Source organism: Cuculus canorus, chromosome 2 (assembly GCF_017976375.1).
Source record: "Cuculus canorus isolate bCucCan1 chromosome 2, bCucCan1.pri, whole genome shotgun sequence".
Classification (NCBI taxonomy): Eukaryota; Metazoa; Chordata; class Aves; order Cuculiformes; family Cuculidae; genus Cuculus; species Cuculus canorus.
The window spans coordinates 65,126,348-65,151,306 of NC_071402.1; the positions used below are offsets into that span (position 1 = coordinate 65,126,348).

The 24,959-nt window shown below is 37.1% G+C and overlaps 1 protein-coding gene across 1 annotated transcript in view; it reads left to right on the plus strand.

Annotated features, from left to right (window-relative positions):
- The window catches only part of LOC104061008 (dynein axonemal heavy chain 5), a 158,324-nt gene that overhangs the window by 99,427 nt on the left and 33,938 nt on the right, over positions 1–24,959 (plus strand). Inside the window, exons 60-68 of the mRNA XM_054058697.1 lie at positions 5,875–6,093; positions 8,590–8,766; positions 12,253–12,447; positions 15,340–15,495; positions 15,762–15,944; positions 19,060–19,230; positions 19,654–20,032; positions 21,160–21,431; positions 23,263–23,427. Coding sequence (XP_053914672.1) covers positions 5,875–6,093; positions 8,590–8,766; positions 12,253–12,447; positions 15,340–15,495; positions 15,762–15,944; positions 19,060–19,230; positions 19,654–20,032; positions 21,160–21,431; positions 23,263–23,427 — 1,917 coding nt within the window. The remainder of the gene's footprint in view (positions 1–5,874; positions 6,094–8,589; positions 8,767–12,252; positions 12,448–15,339; positions 15,496–15,761; positions 15,945–19,059; positions 19,231–19,653; positions 20,033–21,159; positions 21,432–23,262; positions 23,428–24,959) is intronic.

Consider the following 24,959-nt stretch of genomic DNA (forward strand, 5'->3'; position numbering starts at 1 on the left):
GAGCATGCATTTCTTGGCAAAGCAGTGCTTATTGTCAGGTAGAACAACAGTCGCAAATATTTTAAAACTGAAGATGACAGAGAGAGGAAGTGTTTAAAGTATGCAAGAGATATTGCAGGAAGCACTGGAGTGGTGCTAAGAAAATAATTGAAAATAAATGTACAATTAAGCTGCATAAAGTACTAGCAGAGGCTAAATCATCCAGTGCTAAAAGCAGTTTTACTGAATGAATTAATCAAGCTGCTTTATTCTAACTGCTGTTCTAGGAGATAAACCCCCTTCAACACCTGCAAAATTCATCCAATATATTTTTAAATTGCATATTAACTGAGACTCAGTGCCTCATTTATCTTAAATGTGACGACTTGTGAAAACTAATTAATAGTAACTTATATTTTAGTGAATATTGTGTGCAAAGATTAACTCATTCCTAGAAACAGATGTGTACATTCTTTAGATATCTGACCTGCAGCCTGAGGGTCATTACTTAGAATCAAGTACAGAAAACAACCAAACGCTGCCTGCAAATACAACAGTGTCATTGCTTATTGTACAGTGGTCAGCATGTGTGTACCTGTAAACCTTCACAATGACCGTGAGCCATTCCTCTCTAACTTGTTACCTAGTAAAGAAACCTGTTGGATTAACCTGATAATACTGAAACACTATCTTTTCTTTACCCATTAGTTAAAGAATATAACAGCAGGATGAAGAAGCCCTGGATTTTGCTGTGATTCTGTTAGCCTCCAATTAAAATACTGTGTATAGGGGTATAATTTTCCTTAGAGATATCTCCAGTGATTTTAATTAAGTTCTTCTTACACTGTTATGATGATCAAGGGAACTTTATCTACAGTTTATAAAATTCTGTTTGATATTGAGGGTTCTCCTTGTCAAACTCAGTTTTAAATGTGAGACTTTATTGTCTTTTCTGCTTTCATTTGTCTCCGTGCTGAACTAACACAGCAGGCAATAGAGGGAATCTTGCACCTGAGGTAGAGATAACAGTCAAGGAGTGTCAAAATTTGATGGTCATCCATTTAAATAAGTGTGTCCTTGTGAAGGTGGTGCCCACTGGGCAGGAAAACAAGCATTCAAGTCTGACTTAAAGGCCTGCAATAGCTGTGGAAAGAAAACAAATACTTCGGGAAGTGAAAGGGAGGATTAGATCACCTAACAAAACAGATTGAAGTCAGGACATGTAACTGAATGGGAAAAATGGAGAATCTTTAGTCATCTAGTAGAGGCTGTGAAAAGCAGATAAGAGGCTTGATCTCTGTGCCTTTCAGAGACTGTTTTAATCCCCACAATGGTCAGTGATAGCAAAGAAATTGAGGCCGAGATTTTATTAATGTTACTCTGTATGGATAATGTTACTCTGCATGGATCTGTTTGCATGTGTACATATGTCTATATGTATACATATATATATGTGTGTGTGCGTGCGTGTATATTTTTTTCAGATTGGTGAAGTGAAAACATTGATTTTGGAATGTCTGCAAAGCCTATGTATGTGTTTGCCACTTTTATAATGTTTCCCTAAATAAAGGTGATTCCAAACTTATTGTGATATTGAGACTCTGAAAAAGTTGATGCAAAAGCAATAGAGTGTCTATGTGAAAAATCTGCAGCAATCTGGGACAGGAGCAGCTCGAGACTGCATTTCTGTGAAGAGCGGTCAGTCAGATGCTGTATGTCCAGAACAGGCAAAGGCGGTCACCCACGACATCCACAGAGGCTCGTGAGCACATTGACAGTCTCCAAGTGCAGGAAGCCTTCTGGCCTGTTCCAAGAATAGTGAGTGCTCAATAAACTGTGAGAGCAATGAACTTGAAAAGCTAAAATTCCTGAAACAAGAGAGATATTAGAAAAGTCTATATCTTCCTTACCATGTAGTGGACTATAAAGTTTTAGCTGTTTTGTTTTTTTTTTTTTTTCTTATGGGTTCTTCTAGTAACACTTCCTAAATCTACTGAGCAACATCTGTTCTTTAGCATGATCTGGGCTGGTCTGGGCATTCCATTCATGAGCAAGGATAGCATTAAATGGTATGAGTTTTTTTATTGGGGAAGCCATTTTTATGTTTATTTAGATGTCTTCCTGGATCAAGGCCAGATACACTTGCTTTGCAAAATCGAGTGTGTAATGAATCAACAAGAAACTTATGGCTATGTCAATACTAATAAATTATACGGTACTGGAGATTTTTTCTAGACATTGGAAAGTGATCATCTGTACTGTTAAATTGTTAGAATGATCCCTAGTGTGAATTTGGTCTTGGCTTAGCAGTATTTTCTCAGCAATCTCTGGGCAACTTTCAGGAACTAGCTTGGTCCAAGGACTATCTCCACGAGGCTGTCTGCATGCAGCTGAACTGTTTTAGAGGCTGGAAGAGCTTAATGTGAGCTGCTTTATGCTAGAGAACCTCTGTGCCAGAGAAAGCTCCTAGGCATGTTTAGTTTAACATTATAGCTTGGAATGTAATTATGTGTTTGTTTGTCCTGGTTTTGTGTGGAATGCAGAAGGGTTAAAAGGGGCAGGGTCATCTCACTGCCTACTGTGAAGTCCTCTCTGAGGGTATCTTGGAAGAAGGCAAAATATCTCCTTAACAGTTTTGTCTCTGGCCCTTGTTGACACGGTCTCAACAATTTCCCCCATGCAGACAGACACAAGAGAGCAGGTAAAGGATTTGGCTGAGGCAGATGTTGAGAGGATTGTGTGTGTGGTACTCAGTGCCAATGGCAAGGCAAGGCTGAAGCTGCTGCTTTCACATAAGCCTATGTTCTGTCATAGCCCCCCTTCGTGGGAGTGCAGATAAGAGTGTTGATCTCATGTCTCAAATCCTCATGATTCATTCACGTAAAATCCATTTATTCAGGCTTTCATACTGCATCCAACTGAAACAAATCGTGAATCTTTGCCTTGCTGCATGACTCAGGGATGAAATGAAGGTTGTGAAGTTTGTTCACATAGCAATGCCACTCTGATTAGGAAGGCCACAGTGGTTCTTTGTGGCTGGGAGACACATTTCCTGGCCACCTGTAATTGGCTGGAAATCTTTGTATGAAGCTGCTTGTGACTGTAATAGCCTTCTTTTGGAGGAGATTCTCCTTGGCACCAGAACTTGCCTCCTGCTTGCATGGCAAAACTCTGCAGAGGAAACTGCCAACTAACCTGACAGTGATGTCAACACAAAAGCAGTGTTTGTACCTATGTAATGTTGAAAAATGAAGTTGGAGAGAAAGACAGAGAACGACCAAATAGTGATGATTTCATAGGGTAATCTGAAACAAGTATACTTTCTGCCTTTGAGAATCATATAGATGGTTACTCTGGTATGTTAGAACCAGAGTCGTTCTTGTGTAACCACCCATTAGTCATCACATATGAGAAAGAAGCCTACAATCAAACTAGTACCAAAATGTATTACTACTTTTTTTGTGATTACCCTAAAACTGACTGAAAACTTTGGTTAAATTGTCTGTAAAATAATTTCTTATTACAACTGGTCTTCTAGAGACCCTGTAAACTCTTGTGTAAATAGCACAATACATTTTTTCTATGTACTTGTGTGAAATATTTTTTCATTCTCCCTACATCTTCAAAGCTGGTAGCCTTTAAAGAGCTTTTAAGAACTGGAAAATCAGCTTTATCAGTATTTTGTACCTTTCTGGGTATTTTATTGCTGCAAGGAGGTCTGTTTTCATGTTTACAAAGCATCATTGCTCATATGTGTTGGGAATTCACATGGTCACTCTTTTCCATTGAGGTTCATGTCCTGCTGTGAAAAATGTCAAGGTGAAATGTGAATCCACACAGCCAGATGTTAAATCCCCTGTTGTTCTAGCTGTTCTTCCTAGGCTGTTCTTCCCAGCTCTCCAAGGATCTTGTTCCCTGTGTAACCTCACTATTTGTAAACTGGGGCTGAAAAAATATGTTGTAACTTTGTTTTACTCCCATTTTTAACCCTTATAGAGTTTAAGGATAAGAGGATACTCTTCACAGGAGAAGGGGTTGAAGGTGAGGCAGGAAAGAGAAGGCTGCTGCAGGGGTCTTTCTGTATCCCAGTAAGAAAGGCCCGACAACAGATGGCTTAAAAAGGGACCTGCTTTAATAACACAGAATAATAAGAGGAGTTTATAATAGCTTGAATGACCAAAAGAAGATTTTTCTTTCCATAGACATGATCTGCTCTGCACGGCATGGCATGGGAAAATCCATCTGGGCTCTGTCTGATGCTGCATGAATGCAGGGTGCCCAGCATCTGAAGGGATGCAAGATACACTCGCTATATTCTTATCGTGGATCTTTTTAAAGCAATTATCTTATTAAGTCATTTGTTGTTGGACCTTTCTTATTAAGATCCATTAAAAGCCCTGCCATGTCTCTCTCTCTCTTCCTTCTCACTCCTTCCTTTCTCTCGCTGTAGGACACAATAACACTACACCACCTACTGAGAACTCCTTTACTGTTTAAACTTTTTCTGGTGGTCCAAGATTCACTAAAAAGTAGTGGCAGTGGTTTTGGAATCCGCTTAGTTGGGTCTTAAACAAGACTCATGGATTTAATTGTGTTTATCTCTAGGAGATGTTTTTAAGTGTGCTCTTTAATAAACGGTGGAGTAAAAATATTTCAGTATTCTTACGTGATGGAAATTTTATAAGCAACCATTTTGCTGGCTTATCTCCATGATAAAATATTTGTTTGTCTCTAGGATTTGTCAACAAGCACAGTAGCTACAGTAAAAGAATTTTTGCCAACAGTGCTATTCTCTAGTTGTGTGACTCAAAAAGCAGTACTACTTTGTTGTTTAGTACATATATGATTCTCTAATTCCTTGCTTACAGACCTGCCTTTTGAAATCCACCAGACTTCATGCTGCATTTTATATCATGCCTAGATCTCAAAATGTGATCTTGGGTCCTCTCTATTTTTTGTTTTGATATATATTTTTAGTCAAGATCTAATGTAAAAACCCAACCCATGGTTATACTATTTACTAAGATTTATCCCAGAGATTCCTTGTGCTGTTACATTTCTGATGTCATGTAATCTGCATGTCAAGTTTCATATTTGTAATAGAACAGTTTTTACAGATTCTTGGTTTCCATCTTCATAACTCTTATAGCAGAAAAAATAGAAAGAAGATACATGATATTTAAAGAAGGGGTTTAAATATTCAGAGTAAATGGAAGCAACCTTTATCTGTATGTGTGAATTTCATAAAAACTTTGTCAGTCTGTAATGCTTTGCAAACATACGTTTGGAAACACATTCTGAATGCACAGAATACTTTCCCCTGTTAGAAATATACAAGTTAAGAGGCCACATTTTAAATGACTGGCAGCTCATCATTGAAATCTATACAGAGATGTGAGAAAAGTCTCTAGAGTTTTAGTTTCCAGTGGAGCAAAAAATGAATTTGTTATATTTCTATTGTAGAAGTAATTGATTGGAAAAGAGAGGAGAAGAGTAGTTTCCATTATCATTATTATTATTTTATAATCCATTAGGGCTATCTTGATTTTGTCTTGCACTGAGAATATATTACAGAAAACATTGTATGGGTTGCCTCATGTGTCTAGTATTCAGCTACTTCAAGTATATTGTGATTTCAAATAATTGATCATTTTGTGATCAATAGATCATTCTGAAAATATTATTAAAACATTTAAGATTGCATTGAATAACTTTTATGTTATGCTTGTCTTCCAGTTCTAGGTTGAAAAGTAAAAGAAGGAGAAAACTGCTGTGATGTTAAACAATTTATTTTAAAAACTACCCAATACAGTACAGTATGTGCCATTAAATGAATGTCATTTGCTACTGCCAAATAATAGGTATTAATTACTCTTTACTTTTAAATGTTTGTAGGCAAATTTAGCCTTGCAAGAGGGAAGACTTGCAGCTGCCCAATTGGAGCTCGATAATGCACAGCTTCAGCTGAATGAGAAGCAGATGGAACTGGATCAAGTACAAGCTATGTATGATACTGCTATGAAAGAGAAGCAGGCATTACTTGACGATGCTGAGGCATGCAGAAGGAAGATGAACAACGCCACAGCTCTGATTGAAGGATTATGTGGAGAAAAGGTATTAGCACGTATGAGTAGGTTTCCAGCACAAGCCAGATTCTGTTTTGAGAATACTCCATAATGATCATTAGCAGTGCTCAAGAAATTCAAGGCATGGTGACATCTCGGTATCATATGACACTATTTTAATTATATGTAGGTTTTTTGCTTGAACTTCATATATCTTACAAAGTACAACATTTTATTTTCTTAATTCTTCTGTATGAAGATTTATGTCGTATCATACGGCTTGTATTGGAATAAAGTACAGATTTAAAGACACGGAGACAAATTCCTTTTAGCTTTAGTAAGAAGAAAAATTATGCTTAACTTAAATAATTACCCTAAAATATTTATAAGAAGGATTACTCTATTTTTCTCACCAAGTATACAAGAACAGGAATTTGAAGCTTGACTAATGTCCTGAACTATATTTGAAGTTCAGCTTTGTACTGAAGCCTTTTAGAATTATGGGATAATCATGCTTTGCACTGAGCTTGAAATTTACCTTTCCTGTTCAGATTTTTCTGGCTTCAGCTTCCAAGGGAACCTGAAGGTTTCCAGAGCAAGCAGGTTATTCTTTTTTTCTTGTCTGATTATTTGCTTGGATAATGCGTTGGTTGATTTCACTCCAAATCAGTCAAAATTGATGAGAGCTTTGACTTTGACCATTGTGTCCTCTGAGGCCGGCACTTTGGCATTTGTTTGCATAGCTGTACTTCAACATATATCAGTCAAAGATGTTATATGCTTTGTAATATTTTTCACTGAATTTCAAAATTTAAGAGCTACACCAAAATTGGAAGTTACTGTGCCTTCGTGTGAGTTTTCTGAAGCCTTGTGCTATGAGGTCTTGTAAGAGATGTTATTCTATTCTACTTTTTAAAATTCAGACAAACCAGAAGAAGGCTCTGTATGGCATTTGGAGTCTTGGGCAAAACTGACACTGGGTTAAATGCATATTTTCTAAATTTAAAACATATAGGTCCTTGCCTCGGTTACATGCAGAGTAGTTGGAAGGGAACAGAAATCCGGAGAGAAAGGAATAATTAGAACTCAAAACCAGTATTCAGAATATCACAAAATCATGGAATAATTGAGGTTGGAATGGATCTCTGGAGATCATCTAACTCAAACCACCTGCTTAAAACAAGATCAAATAAAGCAGGTTGCTCAGGGCATTGTCCAAGTGCATTTTGAATACCTCCAAAGATAGAGAGTCTACAACCCTCTTGGCAACCTGTTCCAGCCCTTGATGACTCCCACTGAAAAAAGAGAGTTTTGTCTGTTTAATTAGAATTTCTTGTATTTCAATTTGTGCCATTGTCCTTTCACTGGGTACCACTGAAAAGAGTCTGGCACCATTATCTTTACACTCTCCGAACAGGTATTTGTAGACATTGATAAAATTCCCCCTGAGCTGTCTGTTCTCAAGGCTAAACTACCTCAATTCTCTTAGCGAATGCTACCTCTGACCTTTACATCCCTCACCATTTATTTCTTGTTTGCAAGTCTGTGTTCAGCAGACTGCCCTCAGTTACCCGTGCTAAGAATTTTCTGTTGGTGCACTCCTTAAAGCCTCCTGGATTGCTTGTGTCTTGCTATAATGTCCCTCCAGAAGATATCACAGTGGCAAAGTCTCTTGTGTAGACCAGGGCTTGTGAATGCAAGGTTTCTTCCTGTTGTCTGAAAAAGACCTCATCTACTTCTTCTTAATCATACCGTCTGTAACAGACACACACGTTGGTCTGCCCTCTAATCCTAGCCAATAAGCTCTCAAACATCTCATTATCCATCCCAGGGTCTCAGATGAAGAGCTCCATGTATTTCAGCAGCTCTCTCACATGAAAAAAAACCTCCCCTCTTCACCTCCCCATCCTGTCCTTCCAAACAAGCCTGTATACACCTATTGCAGCACTCCATTTGTGGAAGCCTCCTTACCATGTCCCAATGATCCCCATGAGATCATGACTCTGCAACCACAAGCAGACCTCTCGTTCCTCGTTCGTGCTTCATGCCATGCACGTTAGTGTACAAGCACTTCAGAGAGGTTCCCAGCTGTGTTAATTTCCCAAAAGCAGTATGAAAGCTATCCTCATCATTCTGTCTGGTCGGCACTTTTTTGTTTATGTGGATATGCATGGGGTGGTCCTCAGTTAGTCCTCTTTTATTGATTACAGGGTCCCTACTGTTTATATCACCCCACACATTTTGTTTGCCAACGTAGTCCTCCACTTCCTGACATGATTGTTGGTCATCCTCTCCCTCCCACTTGGTTCCCCTTAAAGAACTTCTTGCAAGTTTGGCCAGCCTGTTGGCAAAGATGCCTTTTCTCCACTTGGTCAAGTGGTTGCCATCTCCTCCAAGAAAACTTCTACTTCTGAAGAGAACAATTTAAAGTCAAAAATACTCTTGCTTTGAAGAACAATTATTTGCTGGAAAGAGATAAATTCTTAAGATAGATCTCAGTCTTGTGCTTGCTTAATCTAACTTCTTTATAATATTTTACATACAGCTTCGTTGGACAGCAAGCAGCAAAAGCTTTCAAAATCAAATTATCAGTTTAGTGGGAAATGTTCTTCTGGCTACGGGTTTTCTCTCCTACTCTGGACCTTTTAATCAGGAGTACAGGAATTTGCTGCTCCAGTTGTGGAAGAAAGAGATGGACAACAGCAAGATTCCATACAGTAACGTAAGTTTTCGTGCTCTGCCCTGACCTTACTCTTTGCCTTGCAGAGAAATAATGTTCAGAGCTTTCTGTTCCAGGAAAGTACATAATTGGAAGATTATTTACAGGCTGTCACATTCCATCAAATTTTTCATAAATAAAAAAATCTAAACCCTTGACAACCAAGCTTCTAAAAAGATGTGGTTTAAAATCCTTTTTATACTGTCATGCATTGCAAGATTGGTATATAGGCCATTGCTCTGGCAAATCCGAGAGAGGGATGCTGTCTGAGGTCAGCTGATATTGGAAACGGAGTGAAATTCACCAGCTTAGAATAGATTTACCTTATCATAGGGAGTTCCATCAAGTAGCCACAATTTTCCTGCTTAGCTGGTGATTTTTTGCAGATACCATGTTGTGTCCATAATTTCAGTCATAAAGTCAAGCAAATTAGCCACATCTAGCGTTTACTGAAAGTGGTAAATACATATATTGAATGAAACACCAGTTGTGTTTTTCCCTCAACATTTGACTTCTCCACTTACAAAGCATAACTTAGGAATATGTGAGAATAGCACCCCACAACTGGTATTGCTGTGCCCCTGTAGTATTCCAGGCAGTCTTTGAAACAGCAGCTTTCAAGTTATGCCCACAGGATGGCTCAGAGGTGTGGAGATTTATCTCTGCACTCTAGGTTGGGTGGTAGTAATGCCACAATCATCATCCAAGAACCCATCAAGATTTATTCTGTTTCCACTATTTAATTTGGTTTTATTTGAAGTGTCTTGTTGAGATGATTAGATGAAATAAAACCTGGATTTGTAAAGCTTGGTTTACCCTTCTTCAGCCATGGTCTCATCATGCAGCTTCAGTACGCTGACACATCACATAACTACCTTTAATAAAGAGAGCAATCTGCTTGCTGGGACTATGATACAAGGCAGGTTCCTTTACATGAGTCCTGCTCTTTCCTTTTGCCACAATGTGCCTCAGGGGGTCCTAACCTGGCAGCTGGTTTAGTGCATGGGCTTTTGCTCATGGCCAGCAGCAGCCTTGTTCCTATTCCATGACTTCTAGGAGGTCTGTCTAACCTTCTTCCTTGCATCTGGAAGACATCTGGAGGCAGAATTTAGGCCATAATAATAAAAACTGTCTTTCAGAGTAATCTGTCCATGTTGCTTTCCACTTGGATTTGTGAATACCCATGTACATTTTCTCTGGAGGAATAGTTCAGGGAGTCTCCCTCGCTTGGTATTGAAGTGGAGGAATTAAGCCCAAAAGGCTCCTGCCTATACTTGTCAAAGTTTTGACATAGCAGGTGCTGCTGGAAAGTACTGGTAGCAAGTGAGCAATCTGTGTACCATGGGAAACGGTTAAACGTGGATTAGTATCCAAGCTGCATCTTCCTTTCAGGTTCTTGGGGGATTTGACATTTAAAATCTGTATTAGGGAGACCTCTTTGCCATGAGAAGTTCGTCATGCTCTCCAGCTGATAGAAGTTAGTTGTGAATCTTTTTTTTGTACATTAGGTGGTGTATAACGCTTCTCATAACAGTGATTTACTTTGACCTGAAAGAGCCCAGCCCAATTTACGCTTACAAAGCTGAATGATCCTGACTTGCTCAGCAAAGCTCTTTGAAAGCTCCTGATATGTAGTAATATGTAAGTCCAAGATCAATTTATTGATGAAGTACCAGTAGCAGTGCAGTCTCAGGCAAGATTTTTTACCAATGTGGTATGGGAGTTATCCTACATACATTCATCCCATGGAGTTTCTTTCTCAAATTCAGTGTACAAAATGTTCTTAAAAGCTGCTTACCTTGGGGAATATCTGTCAAGGTTCTTACCATTTAAAGGTAAGAATTTGGATGTATAATGACCTTAGAAAGCAAGACATAGAGAACTAGAATTTTGTCTCTGTGGGGATCTTCCAATCACATTACTATTCAGCTGCATCCTTCAAAATTTGGGGAATACTTTTTGATTGTTTCTATGTTGGTTTGGGGTTTTTTTTCATATGGACAGAGAAAACCATAATTAGTGAGTTTCAAACCATAATTACCATTCTGTTTAGATAGTTGCCATTAAAGACAGGATTATGATTTCAATGTTAGTGTGCAGAAGAGATTTTTAATTTTTTCCAGTGAATTAAGTACTCACAACAGGCAGCATATGGTCTTCTCTTGTTACTCTGCACCACAGAAAAGAAAGCGGCTTTTCAGTTCAAGCAAAAGGCTTGACATCTGCCTTTGTCACAGACTAACTGGCTGTGGGTGTATGAGTCATTTAGCTATACTAGTTTAAAGACATCTGGTTAAAATTAGCTATCTATCTGTGTAGTTGGGCACTTAAATAAGCTAAGTTTCAGAGATGCAGAGTGACTGACTGTTACTGCTGCAGTAAGAAAGATTTCAAAGCTATTTAGACCCTGCACTTCTGTTTAAGGAGCTAAATGTGGTTTTAGGTTCAAATTGCTGAAATTTTTGGCTTTTAAATGATTTACTGTCCTTTTCACAAATGGAAATGGCATTCTAAGTTTCTCTGTCTTCTGAGAATGGTTTGTGTTGCTTCGTTCAGATTTTTAAATAATTAGAGCAGTAAAAATATCAAAGGCGTAAAAAAGCTCTTGAGTCTTACAACCACTGGTATCGCTAACTCTCATGACTGTATCAAAAGTCTCACAGTATCTGAAATTTTGCTTTAGGCTTCAGATGCTGAATTGTGTGATTTTTGCTGGAATTTCAGACTTTTTCTTTCCTTTTATACATGTTTGTAGAGGATGCTTACAAAAAGGAATTCTTGATGTAAAAAATGTAAGGAGAAAATAAAAAAAACGCAACCCTTCAGTTTTATTCTTTTTAAACTCACATCATTATTAGGCTGCTCTTCTAGCTTGATTTGTGATTTTAAGCACTGTTTTCTTCACATACACATTCTTGAGAGGCCAGTCACTGCTCATAGTGAACCAACTATAGCAGGTTAGTTGACATGTACAAAGCAAGCTTTAGTAGAATATGTGAGCTGGGAAGAGTTCTGAGCATAGCAACAATAACTTTTCATGATAGTCCACAGTTATTGATCCACAGTACATCTCCTTTTTCTTCTCTGAGTCTCACAGAAGCCATCCTGTATTCATATACATACTTGGATGGTACGTCACAGCTTCACAGCTGGAGGAAGTTCTTGTGACTAAGACAACCCTTCTTCTTGAGCTAGAAAGAAAAGAGTTTGCCAATACCAAAATCAGCTTGTCACTAGTTATGGAACTGGCTTCAGAGTTTCTCTAACATTCTTTAATGGACATAAAAGCCTCAACACAATTCACTTTCATTATTGCCTGACTTCAGTGATTTAGGTCTTAAACTTTAAAGAAGGGAAACAGTAAGCAGCAACTACCGAATACATTCTATCATGCATTATGATCAAAATAAGAAGAAAAACCTTCCATCAAACATTTTAGTGTAACTCCTCCAACTGGTACTAATTTTATAATCCCATATTTTGCATTAGGACCTGAACCTGACTGGTATGCTTGTTGACAATGGTACAGTGGGTGAATGGAACCTCCAGGGTCTCCCGAATGATGACCTTTCAGTTCAAAATGGCATCATTGTTACAAAAGCATCTCGATATCCTTTGTTGATTGATCCACAAGGTCAAGGAAAGATCTGGATTAAAAATAAGGAAAAGAATAGTGGACTCCAGGTAAACGGTTCATTTAATATTTCTATGTGTGTGTCGTTTCACATCATAATTAGCAATGGAAACTATTTTTTCTGTCATCGTACTGTGGCTAAGTGTAATTTTAAATCTGATATTTATGGTATACAGTTAGGCAGAAATTAAAACAAGACTGACACAAAATCTGTGACCTATCTGTAGAAGGGTGAGATAACTTGTAGTGCTTTGTCATCTCCCAGAAATACAGTTTCAAGAGCAAATTGGAATTATATGTTATGCCATATGTATTTTTATGATGAATCTCTTAATTACTTGTCATAGAGAAAGAGAAATATAGAGGGAAGTAAATGACTTGCAAAATTAAGACCAGACAGGATCAGGCAGTTGGTTCTGCAAGGCACGTTATAACATAAGCATTTTAAGAGGAAAACAGGGAAAAGAAAAGGGGGGGAACTAGAAAAAGAATGGTGGCCTGGGGTAGAATAGAAATCTAGTGATCTGTGTCAAACACAAAGTTTGAATTTAGACTGCATCTTGATAATTAAATACGTGTGATAAAAATATTTATTGCCTAATTTATTCACCTTTTGCACTTTCTATCTAATAGCACATCCTATTTGGGTTCTGGGTCTTCTATTTAATTTTTTTACCTTCTAATCGGACTAGTCTCCATGTTTTGTTACACCAATAAGTATAAGATGAGTTATGATTAAGATCTAAACCCATTATATATTTTCAAGCCAGGGTGAGCATGATATTAAGCAGTTAGTTGTTAATAGAATCAATTCTATCCTACAGCTATAGATTACCACATGAATACTATGGTATATTATCTTCACTCAATATGAGAGTGATGGATTAAAAAAAAGAAACTGAGAATCAAGGTAAGAATGGTAACGTCCAGAGAGCCAATGATGTTATGGTGATGTCATTAGCTAAATCCTTAACCTTCTAGAGCTTGACGTAAGTGTATACTTCCTAGAACTGTTAAGAAAGGCCCAGCATTCAATCCCATGCCAAATCCAATTTCTGGTAAGTTGAATGTGCTCAAACAAATGGTGTGGAAATGCAGCTAGAAATGGGAAGTATTGATTGGAAGAGACTGAAAAATAATATGCAACATTCAAAGACCTTGGAAAAAATGGATGCCTTTATTAAAAGTACGATCAAAGCTCTTCTAAAATGTATGAGTTGTATTCGTAAAAGAATTTAGACATTTTGTGGCTCTATGATATCTACTGCCTTACAGTAGATAATGTGGCTTCCTCTAAATTACATTAGAACTTACTTTGTCCCCCAAAATTTGGATCAAGAAATGCTAATGTGAGTAACCAACAAGAAACAGTAGGATGTGTCTCGTATTCTTTTTAAGGCTTACATCGCCTACTCAGGATTTCAGAGAGCTTCCAAGCTGAGGTGGAACACTCCCTTCGGTTAGGGAGCTGCACTGACTCTTTCTGCTGTACTGTAGGCTTTTCCACAGTAATTTTAAAGTGTTCTACAATCTGCAACGTCAGTTCCCTCCCATAATTAGTGCTGAGTCTGTATTGTCCATGCTCCAGGTGGCTGCTCTCTCCATGTGCAGCGTGCAGAAGAAGGCTGCGAACACACAGGTTCCATTCCCTGGTCTAGTAGTTGCATAAGGAAATTATATCACATGCCCACAAAGCAGGGACTGGGAGATTGAAATATTCTTTCCTCATTCCTCACTATTCATGCACTATAACTGATGATGACATTTATCTGATGAGACAGAGAAAAATGTCTACCAGGCCTACCTTGTGGTCAGTATGTGTGAATATCCAGCCTATGGCATTTGTGAATACTGAGGGGACTTAAGTACTGAGTAGTCTTAAATCCCACATGACTTTGAATATGCACAGATACAGCCTCTAAATGCAGAGGAACCTTTCCTAATGAAAATTCAGTCAGTTACGGGCTTTTAGACATCCTGTCTGAGTTATCAGATGTCTTAGAAGAATCTGAGTTCTCCTCCTGTGAAGTCCTGGAGGAAAAGATTTATGGCAAGACTCTACATCCCCAAATGTTTAGATTATGCCTTTACATCTGGGATATTGTAATTTGCTACGGTCTTGTTAGGCTTATATTGTTGGTTGCTAGGACAGTAGCTTCATCCCTCAGTTTCATTTAGACTAAAAATATAGGCAACATGCTGGTTTAGTGGATACACATGCCAACATTGTAATGAAGCAAAAAGTGCAGAGTGATGGAACATAGCATTAATTTTTAAAAAATATACTGTTTTAAGACTGTGTAATGTGCCTCAAGATTTTTTAATTATACCTTTGTCAAAGAGCACTGACTTTAAGAGAAGGATTTATTTGAAAAAAACATGTCTATCCTGAGGTTTTTCTGGTGAAAAAAAGACCCCAAAAGGATGACTTAACATGTGCCTGGAATGGGTGTTCGATTATCATCTCAAAGGCTTATGTTGAATTTATTAAGTTTAAATAATTGAGTGGAGTCTATGTGGGTTTTAGCAATTTTAAGACTTCATATTGTGAAATTGGAACTGAATTGGAAATTCAACATCTGATCTGAGACTAGGCCTCATATGTAACATTGGTTCCCTGTCTGAACCCTATAAATATTTCCCTACTTCACATTAAGTCATCTGAGCATAAATCCATTAATATTTAAAAAGTTTTAAGATACTACAGTGATTAGATAGATATGTAGATAAATAAATAAATACATAACAACAAAGAAGTGTGAACTCCTATTATGTAAAGCTTAAAGCAAAACTTCCATTCATTTCAGCAGAGGTGGATGTGGTCCTTAAAATGTAATCATTTCTGTAGATTACCCAGGATAATTTTTTTAAATTGCTATAGATTTTATACTGTTTTCTGTGTGCTTGCAAATGCGTGCAATATTGTGAACTAATCTTCCTAGGTTACAACTATGAACCACAAGTACTTCAGAAGTTATATAGAAGATTGCTTGTCCCTTGGCCGGCCTTTGTTAATTGAAGATGTTGGAGAGGAACTTGATCCTGCTCTAGACAACATCTTGGAAAAAAATTTCATAAAATCTGGTTCAGCACACAAAGTAAGACGAATTGTGATTATGAAATTTAAAAACAGTAGGACTGCTGCTGGGTACCTGGTAGTCTGGATACTGCTGAGATTCACACTTCTGCGACAATTAGAAAGATAAGTAGTGAACTTATGGGGTTGGATTTTTTTACTCCTTAAGCAGAAAGCTGAAAAAGTGTAAGTGAAAATGTAAAAAAAGAATTTGTCTGGGTTTTGCTGGATAAAATAACTTTTTCTGAATTCATATTTTGAAAGTTGAATAATATGTTTTATTTTCAGGTGAAAGTAGGTGACAAAGAGATAGATGTGAAGAAGGGGTTTACCCTTTACATGACAACAAAACTGGCTAATCCTGCCTTTACTCCAGAAATCAGTGCAAGAACAACTGTGATTGACTTTACTGTTACTATGAAAGGGCTGGAAGATCAGCTCCTTGGCTGTGTCATCCTCACAGAAAAACAGGTATCTAATAGCTTGCAATGTTTATATTTAGGGAAAGATTGCTTGTTATCTGCACCTTAAGTGGATGTATCCGATGTCTTGATTGAAATTGAATGCAAGAACAAAAATTTGAATGAAAATTTAGGGGCTTGTGTGTTTTTTAAAAGGGAATGCAGATCTGGTTTTTAATTGAATGGAGGGACCTAAACATTTAGTTTAAGATCTCGCCTTGGAAAGAGAAGAAAGAAAATAATTCATTAAAAATACATTACAAGCATATAATACATACAGCATCTTTATTCCTTCAAGGAGCAAAGGCTCCTTGTTCAGTCTGAAACCTCTTTTTTTTCTGAATTCCTTTTTAAACTTAATTTAAATTACATGAAAAAATGCTTATGAACTTGCACTGCTTTTGTCAGCCAGGCTCTAGTAAGGAGATATGTGAGTTTTAAGGAGCCCTGAACACTTACTTGACTCTACTCTTACTAAAATTTCCATTGATGATGTGGAAGCAAATGTAAGGAAGAAAATAGTCTCTTGGATATTTTTCAGGACTTTGATTTCATAATATTGAATTTGAGGCATCATCCACAATAATTTCATTCCTAGGTAATTTCCATTTCTTTTTGTGTGATCTAATTTAACAACCTGGTTATCCAAAAGCTTGGGACTGAATTCATCATAAGCACTGGACAGAGGTGGGATTTTTACAGTTGCAGTCAGACCAATAAATACATGAATTTTACGGTCCAATTACACTATTTTCTTCCTTCCTCATTAAAGTGAAAGCACAGAAGTTGTATTTCACGTCAAATGGAATGACTTATTTATTTTAAATGGAACATTTCACAATTGTGTCATCGTGATGAACATAACAAAAGTTAAGGTCTGGGTTAGCAGAGCTGCCATTTTCAGTGAGTGACTTGCTCACGTGAGAGCAGTTCTCCACCTAAGAGAGGTCATTCCTCCTTCTTCCCAAAGCATGTTCTAACCAGTGTGTTTTAGTGGTGCTGTCACTTTCCCTGGCCAATACCTTTCCACTTTGCGCAAATGAGCATTTGCCAAAGTGAGAACTGGAATCTAAGTGTCCTTTCTTCAGTCTGATAGTCACGACCAGAGGTCAGAAAGTTACTGTTATCCTCAAACTTCCTGGGAATTGTTCCATGAAAAATGGAAAAGTTACAACAGCAGCTACTGAAAAAAAGCTATCCATTAGCAGGGTGGACAAACACTAGGGAAGCATAACTTTTAATCTTTGCTCATTTAGATGTATGTTTGTGTAAGCAAAATTGAACAGCATCAGTAGGATTGTCTGGGACTATCCTGACTGATTAACTTACGTCTGACGGGAGATAGTTTTAAATTAAGATAGAAGCCAATTGTTTTCTCATGACCTATGTATGAAAGTCATCCCCCATGCAGATACTTTCGCTCTGTGGGGTTTTTTCCTAGGAAAAAAAACTGTTAGAGATTTCATATTGAATGTATGTAGCAATACTAAACTGCATTTGGGGTCAAAAATACAGTCACTGAAAAATATTCATCCAGTGCTGTATATTAGGGGAAGAGAGCTGCAAGGGTAGCTGGTTAGTATCAGCACTACTTGCTGCACAGGGACATGGTTGCAGGAGATCAGCATTTATTAAACTCCTTTCCTTTAGTAGATATGAAGAAATCATGGTTGTTCTGCCTCATCTGTCTCAATAAGATGTGAATGCCCTGATCTAGATAGCTGGAGCCGATAGAGCTCTGATGAATTTAGTGTAAAGGAGAGACAGAGTATGAAGAGAGAATCTAAAGAAGACGCTTTCTGTTACAAACAAGAAGACAAGTTTATGGTCACTGAGCTAAAGTAGTAGTTAAAAGAACCAAGGCATTCTTAAAATTACTATAGCGATCAATGAAATATATTTTCAAAGAAGTGTTTATTCTTCTCAGCTTTAAAGGTTGCTCCTGTAACTATATGAAAAAAAAAATGTTATCAGCAACTTTTCATACTATGATAATGAAGTTGCTGCCACTGTTTGTGTTCAGAACCACTTTTTTTTATATATATAAATGAGGTCATGATATCTTCTTGCAAACAAAAGCCTGGCATCTGATATATTTCCTAATTTTCTGAAAGATAGTCTTTACAGGTTTACAAATAGAATGGACGAGGTGCCTGTTCTTAAATTAAGCATGTCCTAAAGTAGAATTTAAATATGTGTACTTAAATGCAAGTTTGAGTATTCTCTAGAACACTTTTTAGGTAATTCTAATCTTTTTTGCATTAATGGTGAAGAAAGAGGAGAAAATGCAGAAAATTTGAAGCTGAATGACTAATACTTAGGTCATTCTTCTCTTTTGGGATGCAGTTATTTGTATCTTCCACAGAGCTACATTCTGTAGCCCCAGAATGTATTACCAAGAGGTTTCCCTGTAAGAAGTCTGTGAGAGTAGAGAAATGTGTCACCACTTCTTTGAAATACAGAAGAGCCTCTCCTGTACTGCATAACTCTATACATCTCCTTTTGCTCTAACTTGACATGTTGACAAGAATGAAAATAAACTGAAGTGATAGGTGTAGGTAGGCTGGATTTATTAACTACCCTTTTCTTACAGGAATGTTGACTTGATTGATTAAATAAAGGTAGCCAGCAAGGTTATCCCTGAGTTGTGTTAAACTGTGCAGTACAGATGCTTCAGTATCTGTCATTGTTCCCTTGCCATTGTCTGTCTTGTAGAAATAGCATAAAAATTCTATATGACATAGATAATAATTGTAACGTTCCTATTTTTTAAGCAGTAGAGAAGTTTATAGTGCAAACTTTGAGAATCGTAGAGATTAGAAATGGAAAACGTCATCCAGTCAACTTCCCTAATACTGTAGTTTTAGGGGTTTGTCCATCTTAGTATAAAGAAGCTTTTCCTAGTAATTCTGGTATGTTTTCACTCTTCAGTATCCTACATTAATAAAAGAAATGCAGTATACATATAAATTTCTTTTGCATATAATGTATAATATTTCAATATTTTATAGAAAAAGCAGCAAAGCGCCCAGTCTGTCATGCATGAAATCACTTTTTCTGTATCATTATAAGGAACCTCTCTTTGAATTAATCTGAAATATTCTAAGGCATATTTCTGAATACAGGAACTGGAGGCAGAAAGGGTCAAACTGTTGGAAGAAGTGACATCTAACAAGAGGAAAATGCAGGAGCTTGAGGATAATCTACTCTTCCGTCTAACCAGTACGGAAGGCTCTTTGATTGAAGATGAGTCTCTGATAGAAGTCCTAAGAATCACTAAAACAACAGCAGAAGAGGTGAATTTTTAATGCATTGCAGATACATTTTGTAATTGTAATTTAAAGATTATTAGCAGACAAATATTTTTTTCTGAGTTTGCTTTTTCTATTCAGAACCACTACATAATATCTAACTTCTTAACAAAAAAAAAAAAAGTAGAAACACTATCATTTTTTCTTCATAAAATGTTGCAAAATTAAACTATTACCTGGATACTGCTTTATATTCCAGGCATACTTTAAAGGTGTAAGTTTGAATCAAATCCTGTTGTGCTTGGTGTTTGAACACATGAATGCCTGTGTTGAAATACTGACATAGGGAAGCAAACCTTGCCTAAAAATACCATTGTGATCTTAATCAAGACCTTTTCTTTTTGCTTGTGCAGTATAAATCACAAGTGACATGACTTAATCTTCATGGTCTTTTCCATTAATTTTAAGGTCAGTGAAAAATTAAACATAGCAGCGGAGACAGAGGTGAAAATCAATACTGCTTGTGAAGAGTATCGGCCTGTTGCTTGTCGTGGTAGCATCCTTTATTTCCTAATAGTGGAAATGAGTTTGGTTAATGTCATGTACCAAACGTCCTTACGGCAGTTCCTTGGCATTTTTAACCTATCAGTGGAAAGATCTCAGAAATCTCAGGTCACAGCAAAAAGGGTAGAATACATAATCGAGCATCTCACCTATGAAGTCTTCAAGTACACAGTTCGAGGGCTATATGAAAATCACAGATTCCTGTTTACATTGCTTCTGGCACTGAAGATTGACTTACAAGCCAAGAAAATTTCACACACTGAGTTTGAGACACTGATCAAAGGTAATTTCTCTAAATATATTCCCATTTACATATGTCTGTGAACTGCCTAATTCAGATTTTGCAGTCCTTGCACTAGCGATATGTTGTATCCAGTGGATTTAATGTTTTTTAACTGATGTTTGGAAGGATATCTAGCCTAAGAAGGAATTAAGAGACAAATTTTCTAAACCAAGAGCACTATAGGTTATTTATTATCAAAGTGATGCATAGATGAGAGTATTTAACTGATTTACATAGTGAAACAGAAAAAAAAGTCATTACTTTGCAAGAGAGCCTATAGTTTTCTCCCGTGTGTCTCTTTTTTGATTTGCCACATACCTATGTGTTTGTGAGCTTGCAGACAGACAGCACAATCTCTGTTGGTTGCTGGTGAGCAGGCATGTGATTGCATGAGGACTCAGTACCACATATAAATGTCAGTGTCAAAAAAGTGAAAATCTGATACATTTTATAAAGCATTGTTATATTGCATTGCTTTATGCCACTACTGCATGTTACTACTGAGACACAATGACAAAGGAAAAATTTAGTAAAGTCTATAAAATTTGGAGGGAGTGGAGCCTACTATCTCCAGTATATGGTAGGTACAATCAGGTACCAAGATAAGATAAGTGCAGTCAGGTACTTGCCTTTCAAATATCTCACCTTGCTTTGCAAACATCGTTTTGATGTTCATCCGTGACTCAGTTGTGTTGGAGGCTCAAATGGGCACAACACTGGAATGTTGGTTCAGCAAAGAGGCTGTTGAAGTTGCACAGTCCTGGAAATGAGTGCACCATGTTCTTTTGTATACTGTAGCCTAGGTAAAGGGAGATTAGATTAACTATAGGTCCTTTTTACATCTGGTCTGAAGACTTGAGTATCCTTTTGCGTAGGCCAGTTTTCTTCCAACTCTACAGATGGAGAAAAAGCAGCACAAAAATTGCTTGGATGTCACCGCTGGGACGCACTTAGAGCACTTCCCCACTGTGTCTTTTGTTTACTTTTCCACCCAAATTTTAGGTCTCCGTGTGTCCTGGTTTACAATGATTTTTACTTCCTAAATTATAAAAATATATGGTTTTTATTGCTTGTCATTTTATGTTTAACAATGTTTGTTTTACTCTATAATGCTTTTCACTTTGCAGGAGGTGCCAGCTTGGATCTGAATTCTGTGGAACCAAAACCAAAAAAGTGGATCCTTGACATGACGTGGCTTAATCTTGTGCAGTTATCTAGCTTGCACCCTTTTAATCAACTGCTGGTGCAAGTTGTTAGGAATGAGAAGTCTTGGAAAGCTTGGTTTGATGAAGAAGCACCTGAAAAAGCTGTTATTCCTGATGGGTATGACAGCTTGCTGGATCAATTCCGTAAACTACTCCTTGTCCGTAGCTGGTGCCCTGATCACACTGTTGCCCAAGTAAGATATGCTTGCATATAATGATTATGCCATGTGGTGTGTCCTGTAGAATTGCTATTTCCAAAATTATGTTCTCTGAATTTGTTTTTATTGTAATATTTTTTGCAAATTGAGCTATTCTGAAAATCAGAATTGAAATCTTATAATAACTATATGTGAAAAAAAAATTGTTTTATTTAATTACACTGAATTGGAAAGGGCATTGCAAAACATGAAATGGAGGTGTATGACTACCGTTCCTTTTGCATAGCACTTCTGAAGTGGAGTCATGGAATCTGTAAAGCAGTTGCAGTCTTCCAGTGAACCAGAAGATACATCTCTATTTTTTCACAGAAGTGGAAAGAACAATTCACTTTGACGACGGGTGCACTAAAATAGCAGATAAACTGTTTAGTTGCCCTGACGAGGTAACAATTAAGACTGACTCATGGCAGATACCATGAAAGAAACTGCAACAGACCAGCAGTTTCTCCAAAGTCTCTGATATCTGGGTTTTTCTTCTGTGTATAGGTCTAAAAGAGATGTATAAGCCTATGAGTATTGGTTTTTTGCACTTTTTTTGTCTTTAGCTACACTGAAAAATAGTACTTCTGATTTCCTGCATATCTCAGCTTTACATGTTGTGATGGCATCTGTGTGGTATTTAGGGGACAATATTTTTTCCTGGGCCTCTTTTTCCACAAGACCACCTCCATATTTTTTCCTTTTCTTCTTTTCAGCTGGTAAATAAGAGAGAAGTATGGGAGCTCCATCTGCCACAATTTAAACAGACTAAATAATAAAGCTGCTTCTGCTTATTTATCAATACTCTTATTGTCTTACACAGTCATCTTTGAGAAAGAATGCCTCTGAACAGTGGTTTCAAAAACTGAAATTATTTTAATTTTTGAGAAAACAGATGATCTTTTTTGTTATTATCTTCTTTATCTCTTCTTTCCCTGTTGCGTTTCCCGAAGTGTTAAAGGATTTTACCTCCTAGCTGGGGCAGAAGTTACACTTAATAGTGGATGATTGAGTTATTTTTTCTGGAATTGGCGTCTTCCTCAGCCCCCCTTGTTCCTGGGCATTTCTCACCATAATAGGTGCCTCAGAATCTGTGCCAGTAGCTTACACTAGCACAGAAAGTCATATCTGTCAAAACAGCATTTCATACACCAGGATAGCTTTAGAAGTCCTTTCAGAAAATGTCTGTGAAAAGAAGACAATAGAGGCATAGGGAAGGTTTGACCTTTAAGGATAAAGTCTGAGCTGTGTTTATGTTTAGTAGAAATAGATATTCACTGTAAGAGACTTGAATTGGATAACCACTGGACAGGAGAGTTTCTATTTGAAGTTCTGTCAATATAGAGAGAAGAGTGTAACTGGGTCAGATGAAAGATCTCTCTAATCTCCTATGCCGCACAGACAGTGTCAACAATACATGCTTAGAGGAGCTAAGAATGAGGCTGGTATAAAGAAACTCTTTTGTTTGGCTATCCACCAGGCTTTAGCAGTCAGTAATTTAGGGGCAATATCTGGGCCAACAGTGGATCTATTCTGCATGGATTTCTTTAGTTCTTTGAAAAAAAAAACATTTAGCATCCTTCAGCAACAATGTTCACAGGATGTCTGTTGTGTGAACAGAATTCTTTCTTTTCTTTGTTTGAAGTTTGCTCTCTGAGAATTTCAATGGTTGCCTCCTGGGCACTGAAACTTTTATAATGCCAAAGTTGAAAATCAAAGTTTAGAAAGTAATTTCTTTCCAATGTACATATTGGTAAATTCTACATCAGTGATTAATGATAAATTGAAAAAATAAAAGTTATCTATTTCTGGTAACTTGTTTTTTTAGGCTCGATATTACATTGCAGAATCACTTGGAGGGAAATATGCAGACGGATTTATTCTTGAAATGGAAGCAATGTGGATAGAAAGTGACTGTCGAACACCTTTGATGTGCTTTTTATCTGTGGGTTCTGACCCCACTGAAAATATAGAATGTCTTGCAAAATCAAAGGTATCCTTCTAAACTGAATTTTCTAGAGTTGACAGAGACATTTAAAACTATCCTTTGAACTACAAATGGTATTTCCACATTTTATAGAAATTTGAATGGTGATATTTGTATTCATAACAGTGTTTTCTGGAAGTTAATTTTGGACTAGTAGCCAAAATGTATTTACTGAGGAAGTGAAAGTTTTACATTCTTACTTTTTCAAGTTTGATTCCAATAAGATTCATAACAGTGTTTTCTGGAAGTTAATTTTGGACTAGTAGCCAAAATGTATTTACTGAGGAAATGAAAGTTTTACATTCTTACTTTTTCAAGTTTGATTCCAATAAGCCCTCTGTCTTTATTCAGGAGACCATGATAGTCCATTACTTAGCTAGGAGAACAAAGTATGTTTTACAGTGTGTCACATTGACTGTAGGACTTGACAGTAATGGCAACTACAGGAAGATACAGAAAAAGATCATAAATATAGTGACAAGAGAAATTAATTTGGTGATCCCATCATTCAATCAGCTCACTTAATGGAGACGTTCAACATTTCTTACAGCACAGCACTCTGTGCTTTCTTTTTTTTTTTTTTTTTGGTGGTTGACAATATAGAAACAATTATAATTTTCCAAAGAATTTATTCACAGTGGATCTCCCTAAATTTTCCTCCCTGTTAGAATGCATGCTTATTTAGAGGTGCAGGATTTTCTACACACGAAGTAAGACTTGCAAAAGTGGGGACCACTCACAAATCTCTTTAGTTTATTGATTATAAAGTTTAGATGCTCATTTTCTTTGAAAATCAGGCTTTTCTTATTTTATTTGACTGTGAAAAAGAGTGCTCAAGTTTAGGATCTAACTTTCACTTGGGTGTTTAAACTTAGGAATCATAAGATCTAGTTACTTAACAAGAGCAGGGATAGTAAGAACAGTAAATAACAGGGGGTCTGTTACTTGCAGACTTGTATGGTCCTGATCACAACCTAGGCAGCTTTTTCAGATTTCCATGTGAGAGCTTGTGTCATCTTCTGATTTTCTGAACAACTGGCTGGATTGCCTTCAGAGGAAAGACTCCATAAGTTTCCAGTATTCTTGTGTTTGCATTTATGAGCTTTGTGTCTTCTGAATCCAGAAAACTAACAGCAAGAAAACTAGCTAGAGCTAGCAGATCTCCAAACTAGAATCCTTTGAATCAGTGGCTCCAGAGTTGCCTTAATAATACAGGAGGTTTGCTAAGGAATAACTTCATGTGAACCAATCTTTCCTGTTCTACTTGCTTCCTTGGCAGTTTTCTGTCATATGAAGTAAATATGTTCAGACAGTAAAAGACACCAAAATTGTTGGATTTACTCTGTGCATTAGTTATTATGTGGAGCCTTAATATCTGTCCCTTTCCAGATAGTTCACATCATAGGAGAAAGAATAATCAGGTACCTATGTTGCTATATGTCCTGCTTTATTTGGGAAAGTGAGGAAAAGAAAAGAAAAAATGTTTCAGTTGTCTTATACTATTGACTTTGTCAGTCCTGCAAAAAGAGATTATGTCC